The sequence below is a fragment of the Chrysochloris asiatica genome, unplaced genomic scaffold (assembly GCF_000296735.1).
Source record: "Chrysochloris asiatica unplaced genomic scaffold, ChrAsi1.0 scaffold00047, whole genome shotgun sequence".
NCBI lineage: Eukaryota > Metazoa > Chordata > Mammalia > Afrosoricida > Chrysochloridae > Chrysochloris > Chrysochloris asiatica.
The window spans coordinates 17,489,828-17,500,939 of record NW_006408565.1 but is presented as its reverse complement, the minus strand read 5'-3'; the positions used below and the strand labels follow the sequence as shown (position 1 = coordinate 17,500,939).

At 36.6% G+C, this 11,112-nt stretch overlaps 1 protein-coding gene across 2 annotated transcripts in view; it reads right to left on the bottom strand.

Moving 5' to 3' along the window:
- The window catches only part of USP48 (ubiquitin specific peptidase 48), a 126,059-nt gene that overhangs the window by 56,030 nt on the left and 58,917 nt on the right, over positions 1-11,112 (bottom strand). For both annotated transcript variants that reach the window (XM_006862339.1, XM_006862340.1), the window contains exons 10-12: positions 8,908-9,036; positions 7,225-7,374; positions 3,113-3,310 (exon numbers count right to left, since the gene is read on the bottom strand). In XM_006862339.1, coding sequence (XP_006862401.1) covers positions 3,113-3,310; positions 7,225-7,374; positions 8,908-9,036 — 477 coding nt within the window. The remainder of the gene's footprint in view (positions 1-3,112; positions 3,311-7,224; positions 7,375-8,907; positions 9,037-11,112) is intronic.

The window sequence follows — 11,112 nt, the reverse complement described above, 5'->3', positions numbered from 1 at the left end:
GGGAGGAGGGAGAGAATAAAAGGAGGGAGGAAAAAAATCTGTAGCTTAATATAAGTATGTCTTTAATGTCCTAAGTTCCTGCCTTCAAAGCTGCCCGAGAGATTTTGTCTTTAAACTCTCTTTCAGACACTCTCTTCTTTCTCGTGATAAAGACGAGAACAAAAAGTAAACAGATCAGCGCCTCCACTTGGGCTGAGTATCTGTGCGCATTTGTGGCAGACGAACCCACCAGCGGTGAGGGTGGGGCTGGAAACTTGGCTCAAGCTCTCCCTCTATTCACCAGAATGGAGGTGGGTAAACAGTGAGCACACCAATTAGCAGATACCAAAGAAAATAAGAAAATCAGAGCAAAGCAAAACTGACAACGTATATTGTCCACCTTTGTACCAAGGTTCCCGCAGCGTTTTTCCGCGGTCCCAGTTTCGTCCGGCCACTTGGTCTCGCCCAGGAGGTGGGCTCAGGCCTCTGAGTACGCGATTTTTTACTTCAGCTCCAAACTCCACAAGCTAAAAGCCTTCAAACCTTAAAAATATTCCTATCTTAGTGGCTCCGAGTTTTGGAGCTCTGCCCTGGCTCTGCTTTGCCTGGTATTCTGTGCTCTTGCTGGTGGCGCCCTTCACTGCACCTCCACCCTAGCCGCCATCAACAGTTGATGCACTTTGGTTGTCTCATCATTTTGCTCTTGTAAATAGTGCTATGAATATGGGTGTGCATATATCTATTTGTGTTATGGCTCGCATTTCTTGTGGGTAATACCAAGTAGAGGAATTGCTGCAACATCCAGGCTCTCCACATCCTCGCCAGTATTTATTGTGCTCTACTTTTCTGATCTTTGATGTTACTGCTGGTGTGAGATGATATCTCTTTGTTGTTTTGATTTACATCTCTCTAATGGCTAGTGTTTGTGAACATTTCTTCCTAGTGATTGTGAACATTTCTTCATATGTTTGTTAGTTGCCCGGATCGCCTCCTTGGTGAATTGTCTGTTCATGTCCTGTGCCCATTTTTTAACTGGGTTGTCTTTTTCTTGTAGAGGTATTGTGGTAGGGGTGGTGATGTGCCGTGGAGTAGGTTCTGACTCATAGTGAGGACCTGTACAGGGTTTCCGAGGCTGTACATCTACGGGAGAAGAAAACCTCATCTTTCTCTTGCAGAACAGCTGGTAGTTTCGAACTGCTGACCTTGCGGTTCACAGCCCAATTCGTGACCATTACGCTAGTTTCCTATATATTTTAGAAATGAGTCCCTATTCTGATTTGTCGTTGCAAAAGATTTTTTTCTCATTCTGAGGGTTCCCTTTTTACTCTTCTGGTGAAGTCTTTTGATGAAAATAAGCCTTTAATTTTTAGTTATGTCCCAATCATCTATTTTGTCTACTTCTGTTTGTGTAGTTTTCAAAATGTTTGATAGAATGTGTATGCCCTGAATTAGAGTCCTCACATTTGTCCCTATTTTTTTCACTGATGGCCTTCATAATTCTGGAATTCGCATTTAGGTCTTTAATCCATGTTGAGTTGGTTTTTGTATAAGGGTGAGGTAAAGGTCTTGTTTCAATCTTCTGCATATCGCCTTCCAGTTCTGCCAGCACCATCTGTTGAAGAAACTATCACCTCCCCATACGATATATTTAGGCACTTTATGGATTAATTTCTGGATTCTGTTCTACTGATCAATGTTTATTTCATTATACCACTGCCAAGCTGTTTTGACGACTGCAGCTGTGTAATAAATTTTGAAATCGGGGAGTAAGAGGTTTCCAACTTTATTCTTCTTCTTAAGTAGTGCTTTGCTTATCCTGGGTCTCTTTCCTTTCCATATAAAGTCTGTAATACACATTCTTGTTTTAATGGCTTACATCTCAATAGTGATGAATCAGTTTGGGAGCCTAAACTATTTGCCAAACTGACGTTATAAGTAGTGAAATAATTTTTAACTTCTGGTATTATATTGCCTAAAAGGTTGGCAATTCAAAGCCAGCAGCTTGTCCTTGGAAATCCTATACAAGGTGGCTATGAGTCGGAATCAATTTGGTACTTAACAACAACTGTTGGAGGTTTTGTTTTGTTTTTTTAATTCAGATTTTTGTCCATCTTTTAAAAGTTTGATGTCAACTTTAACCTGAAAACAATTTATTAAATTTACAAAATTGAGACATCTCAAATTATTTTATGCTACAGCTTTTGTTTTTCAGTGGGCAAAATCTAAAATGTCTATTATGTTTATGGATTAAAAACTTTCTATAAAGCCTCATTATGACCCTTATTCTTATAAATAATTATATTCTACGTGGCAAAATGCTTGGGCCATTCTGGACAAAGATATTTTATTATTCTTATTTTTTAATTTGGCTCTTTTCATAGCTATGCTGAGGGTAAAAATGAATAAATGCAGTCTTCCTTTTCAAGTGTTTCTAGATAAGGGATTCAATAAAACTTTTTTTTGTGTTGTTTATTCAGGGTCAGAGATGATGAATGTTTTTGCTATATACTTTTATACATAATTTTCTTATCAAACCAATTAACAAGTTATTCGTATATGTTTGTAATCAAATACGCTTACTCAGCATACCTTGCATTGAATTCTCACTGCTTCATTAAATTCTCACTGCTTCATTAAATTCTCACTGTTCACTTTTAACTGACAAAGAATAAATGTGGATGCTACAAAAACTGTAGTAGAACTGTACTTGCTATCATGGTCCTGGTTGTACTCACCTTTGGCCAGTCACATAGCTATTCAAGATACCATCCCGATAGAGTACAACTCTTAGGATGAGAATCTGAAATCCCTTCCTTTATTCCTTACAAAATTGTTGAATGCTATTATCTGGTATTGAATGTTAAACAATTTAGTTTGTCTGTTTCTTAGAGAAAAATACAACCTCAATGAGAGGTATTAGTTTCTTTACTAGCATTCTTAAATATACCACGTATAATGTTTGCTTGATTTCTCATTTATTTAAAGCAAATCTCTTTTGCAAAATGTTAAGGAACATTTGGTGTAGGAGGGTTTAGATCAAATCATCATGAAGCCCCTCTTCATTAAAGACCTTCTGATGAGAACTTAATACATTACTCTTTTGTAAACAGAGAAGAAGACATCCTCCAGTTACCAGTTAATCTTGGGCCGCCTCCATATCTGCTGTAGAAAATGTCAGCTGCATATTCAGATATCCTCTTCATAATCGATATTTTATCTGGATGAAGCTTATCATGGGAACACAGGCACGCATGATTATCAATAGGCTTAGTAGGTGTTGATTCATCTAACCACTTCTGCAGCCACTCAAGAGAGACGAACTCATAGGGCTCTGAGAAAGAAAGCAACAAGAACAAAAAAAAGCCTATGTATTTTAACAGCTTTCTGACTATGTGATATGCTCATTTTCCTCGAAAGATGATGCAAACTCTAAGCAAAGTTACATTATCAGAAGAACCATTGTGCTGGGAAGATGTGTATAACTACATCACAAAGTTCGACTTAACTTCTGAGTTTAAGGAGCTGCATATGATAAAGACAAGTCAGCACAGTGCCCTATGAGATTGGCTGGTATTATTAACCACATTCTACAAAAGAGGCATTCACAGAGAGAAGTGTCTTGCTTGATCACACAGCAGAGCTTTGATCAGGATACCCATGTTAGCTATCTATAAGCCATGCTACACACTGGCTCACAAATTATACAACTTCATCCACTATTATATTTTACAAATATGACTTTCATTAACTATGTGATACACATTTGAAACTGTGAACTCACTCTGGCTTCTCAATTTAAGCTAGAAATTAATCTCATCAGCTATAACCATACTTTACAAGCCCACTTAAAACACTAAATTTTCTGTATCTAAGATGCTATCAATGTTGATTAAGCTATTTTATTCCCTTACTCAAATGATCTACTCATTAAATTATTATTTATTTCAAGAAAGTAAACTATTTGAAACAAGTTCCAGGATAAAGCATACTAGAACTGGAATTATCAATTTTCAAGTTGCAAAAATTAAAAGAAAATTGAGCACCTTAAAATGACTATTAATTTGGGGAAAGGGAGTCCCAGAGTCCCCTAAATGTTAAAATTAAAGGTAAAGGGACAGCTTTGATTACTTACAAAGATCTCCAGTGAGTCCCAGCATAAAACATAGAAGAAAACATACAGAGATTGAATTTATGTTTGTATTATACACTACTTCTGATGAGATCTGAGGGATAGAAACTTTAACTCAAAGCCTATTTGGACCAATTTTACACTTTCCTGAGAAGTACAGGTCTAGAAAATGAACTCCCATTTTAGTGTAAAAAACTTTCCATCTGTGTTTTTTGTTTTTGTTTTTTAATAAATAAAAATTTGGAACGGTCAGACCTCCTTATGTGTGCTAAAGCTGTGCATCAGTGGGGATTCTTCTGATTAATCAGTTCTAACATGCCTGCAGAAGAAGAGGAAAGGTCTAATCTAAGTTCTGCTAACAAGAAACTGAACTTGAGCAAGTCACTTAAACTCTCTATGCTTCAGGTCTTTTATTTGTAAAATGAAGATAATAATACCTGCCCTTCTACCTACCTCACAGGGATGCTGCTGAGTGTAAAAGATAAGATATGTGAAGCATTTTTGAGCTTTTTGGAAGAAAAGAGATATAGAAAAGTTAATTATACATCCATACAATATATATAAGAGGAGACCTTAAGAAGCAGTATAGGAAACACAACTTTGGTATTTTACAACACATAATGAATGGCATGATAAATTATATTCAAAATACCTCTCAATTCTTTTTATCATAACAAAAATTATCCAAGAGAGTAAGTTAAGCTCTTAGTATATCTAATCTTCTCCCAATTGTAGTCACATAGATTAAAATTTTTAGTAATCTGAAGACTATCAAAACAAGGAAAATGGTACTGTGGTATACAGCAAAATTCAAGAACTCACTGGGTGTTCTAGTCTCTCCAGTAACATGGGTGGAGTATACAGAGGACAACATCTGCTATTGCTAACTAAAAGAATAACCTATCAAAATCCTAATATAAAAAGCACTCCTGGTTGGAGTTGTCTGCTGGAATTCAGCGTGATTGCCACAATAAACCATATAAACACAATGTGGCTCAAAGGCAGTTAGGGTCAAGATAAAAATGTTTAATCTCATACTTAAGTCCCACAGAAAATCCCCATCTGTGGCTTATTGTTCTGGTTTAGACTAGCCCAATCTGAATTCAATGTAAGAAAGAAAGAAAAGAAATACCAAGTACAATTTTACAGTAAGGAGGAAAGAAGAGAGCAGAAACTGAGCCTTTGTTTCTGATCTAATACCATACATACTAACTCTACCAGTTTATCACATTTCATTACAGTGTTTTGGGGATCCAAGGAGGGAAGAATGACTTATTCTTTCTTTCCATATTCAATATGTCAATATACGGAATTATATCAATCTCAGCTATCTTTCCTTGGGGCCTAGCACTGGTCTGTAGTTATGGTAGATTATCTTATCCACGCTCTAGAGAAAGATTCCTGTCAGTCTTCAAACATGTGCCCTATCATTTGTGATGAGTATCTATCTCAGCACTGCCTTTCAATGACATGGACAATCAGCTTCCAAATGGAAGGTACTGGACTATATAATGTCTAGCATTTGATAAACAATGGCAGAAGTTGTTTAAGAGTTTGCTAAAGGGAAATGTGCATGCTACCTCAAAGTTATTTGCAGTTTAAAATTTTTTCATGTTTTCAACATAAGAAAATTTCTACTGGAAAGTTATCAAGTCTAAAATTATCACTGCATTTAAATAAAAAACATTTCGAATATTTAACCTAGAAACAGTTAAAGCATTTTTCTATTTTAATACAAAGGGTCAAAATAGTTCATGTTCACAGTGAGGGTTAGCTTAGAATAAATGAGCCTTCTTTAACTATGTGTGTTAACCAATAAAAGATTTAGAAAGTGCAGCACAAAACCATGGTCATTAACTTAATGGAATTTTACATTTTAGGACAACATGGACCTTACACTATGTAAGTATAATGCAAATGGTAGAAGAGGGGACCGGTCAAGCTCAAAATTTGTAAGACGATAGATAACATACAAACATATTCTTAGGAACATAAGCACTGGTTCTTACACACTGAGTGAAAATAGCCAAGAGAAGCACAGTGTTAATTTGATATATAATATCTTTGGAACATGTCGTTTTGAAGAAAGAGTTTTCAGACAGCATTTCTTATTAGAACCAATAAGTTTTTTTCTCTTGTCTAGTTATACAAGAAACTAAACAAAGTTCCTTTCTAGGTCCCAACTCCTTTGAAAAAAGGCCTAGCAATTTAGAAATCTGAATCATGACTTCATTTCCAATTAATTCAAGCTCAGTCTAATTCTTTACAATAACCCCAACCTGTGGGACAGGCAGAATAAAAAGTTTCAAAGAGGGGTCAAAATAAAATCATATGCAGTTTATAAAAAAAGTTTTAAAAGCTCTTCTTGCAGAGATAGCAATTTTTATTACTCTTTTGTTGAAAATTACATCACTAAAGAAAAATCAAGGTATCACAAAGACAAAACCACAAGTACATTTATGCTTGAGTTTTTTTCTTTTTTCTTTTTTTTTTTTAATTAGCACAAAATTGCATCTCTTCTTGTAGGAGTTGGATTTGGGGAATTCAAGTTGATGAAATAACAAAGAGGAATTGATACAAATGGATTATCAGATTTAAAGCTGAAGTTTTGTTTCTGAAGCACTTGAAAAAACATACACAAAAAAGAGATGAGCTGGATTATGCAGGATAATTCTTAGGAAATTAGGAGTCAGCAGAGAGCTTTCTTACTCTACCACCATATTTTAAATTAAATTTTAAATCAAGCTAATAATACCATGAAAAATAGTGCTCATATGGACAGAATGACTGTTAGTACATAAGGAAGGACAATAGATTTGCTTCCAATCAGATTTTCCCTTAGAAATAAATTAGTTTCTTACAAAATAGAAAAACCTGTAAGAAATGTGTATGGAGATTACTGACTGCTTCCCATTTTAAAAAGTACATCGAAATGAAAACTATATGAAATGCTACACATCATGTTACTGTTGGTTTACATAGCAATTTTAGCATGCATAAGCAGACTGTAGTAGGTTATAAAAAAGGGTAGAAAAAAGTCTGTTCATGTACAGTTGTGAACATAGAAAAACAAGGCACTTAATGGCAACAGTGCTGTCCCAGAATATCTTACAGACCAGCTCCAGCAGGTAACCTTTGGTACAGCTCCTTAACCTCTTCGTGTTTTGCTTTTCCTTTATCCACACTTTGCTTACGCATCTCAGCCATTTCAACGCACCACTCCTCAAATTTGGAATTATCCCGGTCTACCAGCTCTTGAAGAAAAGCTATTCCAAACAGAAAGACAAAAAGTTACATTATCCTGGTTTGCAAAGCCACAGAACCACACTGAACTCTAAATTATATGCAACATTGGCTAAGACTTTGCTGTGGTCTGCCTTTTTGCTAAAGACCTCTAATTGAAGACAGAAAAAGTACTAAAGATAGCCATGGTAAACAGTGTGAGGTGATTCACTCAGTCTGATTCAAAAATACCACTTCAAAAATGTATTAGGTGATGGGGACTCTTGGGCCTAAAATCAGTGACATAGCCTCAGGGAACTAGAGTGGAACGTGAAGCGTCCAGCTGATAAGAAGAGAGGGCATATGCACAAGAACACCGACACTTGCAGATAATACCCACTTGACCTGGGTTTAATGACTGCATGATCAGAACTCAACTAGAAGAAGAAAGAAGAGGAAAAAAAAGAGTAATCTGATACAATTTGATAAACTTGACCTATACCTATGGATGCAGTAGTTCAAAAGAGGGAATAAATCTTTACAGCAAGGATCATTCTCACCCCAGCCATACAGAGTAGACAGGGATGGGCAACTTGGACACTGGCTACCCAAAATGGGAGGGGGGCTACAAAGGCAAGAAGTGACTGGCTTACAAGCTTTCAAGAGGGAACCTAGATCCGAGGGTGTGAAGGAAGGTAGAATCTCCACTGAGTAGTGTCCAATCTGTCTAGGCAGGGCTGATAAAAGGAAATGCAGATAGGTCTCTTGTGATACAATAGTGAATAATTGATATCAGGGCTGATTGTGAGGGTTGGAAATGTAAAAGTAGATGTTTTGTAGCAAATGGAGGGGAGTGGTTGACTTTGCATTTCTGCAGGAGCGGAGGTCCCTGGGACCATCAAGTGAGAAGAGCGGAGAGTGGGACCCTACCCAGAGAAGCAGTGGCACCCAAGATGGAGCAGCTAGGGACATTAGGCACAGAGAGGGAGAGGGGCTGTGTGCTGACGACCGGGGGGCAGGCTTGTAGTATATACCCTTTGGTTGGTTGATGATGCACAGAGGTGATTGTAACCAGGGCAATGAAACGATATATGATATGATGAATGTAAAACTAATGTTCTTCTATGTAAACTATCACATAATTCACAATAAAACATTTAAAAAACAAAAAAATGTATGAGGTGAAATGGCACCTTCAGGCCATCAGCTAGTCTTACAGGTTTTTTATTGCTGTTTCTTTTCCCACATCCACAGCAATTTATAAGAAAGTGGCTAAACTTCATGAATGTTTTACAAAGTGAACAATATAAAATCAAATCATTCTATTTTAAATACATGCCTGGAACACTGTTGGAGTTTTTTTATTGCTTTTACTTTTGTGAAAAGAGTTTGGCAGGACAGTTCTGTGAAATGCTCCTTTATCTTAAAACTCAACCCTTTAGGACCAATTCATGAATAATAGCTACTTTTACCAATGGTTACTATATGGAATCAACTTATCAATAAAAGCAATCTGCTCCTTGTTGATGATCATATTCTAAAAGAACTGCCTGACATCATCCTGAAACATTGCTTACCTGGTACCTGAACAGTTGTGTTTGGTTTTTCTTGAGTTTGCAGTCTATAAACCAACATGTATGCATTTCGAGAGCAATGAGTTCCTTTACCACATTTGGGTTTCCGTGTCTGGGACTTAGATGGTTCTGCTGAAATAGAAAAATCAAAAGATGACTAAATTAGAATACACATAGTTTGTTCATTTTTCCCAGGGAAAGGGAGGAGGGTGCCAAAGAAAACAACTTCTAAACACACATCCATGATACTTAACATGATAAAGGCCATGTACAGAGATGATGACATGAAGAGACAGAACAGCTGAGGACTCAGGGAGGGAGAAGGTTGTGTGCTGGCTACCAGGAGGCAGGATTGCAGGGTGTGCCCTTTGGCTATATGAAGGACTGTACATTCCTGATTAAGCTTGCAGGGGGGACTGTACTCACTGCAATGAAACGAATATGACAGGAAGACTGTAAAACTGATGTCCCCCCATGTAAACAATCACTCAATTCACAATAAAAATGGTTGTTCTTTTGAAAAAAGGCCAGGCAGTACAATGGAGTTGAGAAAAATAAGGAAGAAGTCAGGAAAGCACTACAGGAACAGTCAAATAAGGTAAATAAATCATAGGAAGCAATTCAAAACCTACAGAAAGAGGTCCAAACGATCAACAATAGACAATACACCGAAAGGGTAAAGGAAAAGAATAGAAGAGATGGAAGGCAGAACCAGTGAGCTGGAAGACAAATCTCTCAATACCACAAAGATAGAAGAGCACACATAAAAAAGGATAAAAAAATCTGAAGAAGGTCTAAGATTCATGTTACACAACATGAAGAGGAATCACTTAAGAATTATTGGAATTCCAGAACAAGATGACTCACACAAGTCTACAGAGGAAATAGTTGAAAAACTGCTGGAAGACAATTTCTCTAACATGCTGAAAAGTGAAAAGATAAACATTCAAAAACTCAACGGACCCTTGGAAGGATAGACCACAAAAGAAAATCACCAAGATATATCATAACCAAGTGCTCCAAAATCAACTCCTAAAAGCAGCTAGAAAAAACAGAAGTGTTACAAACAAAGGCAAGCAAGTCAGATTAAGCTCAGATCTCTCAGCAGAAACCATGCAAGCAAGAAGGCAATGTGGAGACATATATCGAGCCCTAAAAGAAAAAATAACTGCCAACCAAGAATCCTTTACACAGCAAAGCTATCAATCAAATATGACGGTGTAATCAAAAGATTCCAGTAGTAAAAGAAACTAAGGGATTTTGCCAAAGCCAACCCTGTGTTACTAAACATCCTAAGGGGGTTTCTATGGACTGAGAACCAACAAGAACAGACAACAACCAGAGTTTGACATACGTGGCAGCACCTCCCAGAATTCAATTGACAGAAAGAAGAGTCGAGAAAAGAACAAAACTCTATGAACAAACACGGAGAATCTAGGAGGTCAGTCTATTATCAAAACTATTAAATGTAAAAGAAGATAAACATGTTAAGAACAGAGATCCAGGTAGATTACAGGATAAAATAGATTGCACTAAATGGAGAGAAAAGTTAATGGACTAACACATCACAACATACTAAGAAAATGAACATCCAAGAAGAACCTGGAAACATTTAAAGTATGAGGAAACTCACAAGAAAGAACACAAAAATCATGAACTTAAGAGACAGAGAGTGGTTGAATGGATAAGAAAACAAGATGCTTGTTCAATATGCTATCTGCAAGAGGCACATCTCACACACAGAGACAAAAACAGATTAAAAATCAAAGGATGAAAAAAATACACCAAGCTAACTGCAATAAAAAACAAACAGGAGTGGCAGTATTAATCTCTGATAAAATTAATTCTAAGACAAACACAAACATAATAGATAAAGATGGACATTGTCTCATGATTAATGGGACGACTGAACAAGATGACATAATCAGAGTAAATATCTATGCTCTCAATGAAAGAGCTCCAAAACACATAAAGTAAACTCTAATAGATTTGAATAGACGAATCTACAATAATAGTAGGTGATTTTAATACACCACTTTTAAAAATGGATAGAACAACCAGAAAGAAACTTGACAAAGACACAGAATTGCTAAACAATACTACCAGCCAACTGGACCTCATAGACATATACAGCGCATTCAACCCAAAAGCAGCATAATACACATTATTTTCCAGTGCACATGGAACATTCTCCAGAATAGACCATGT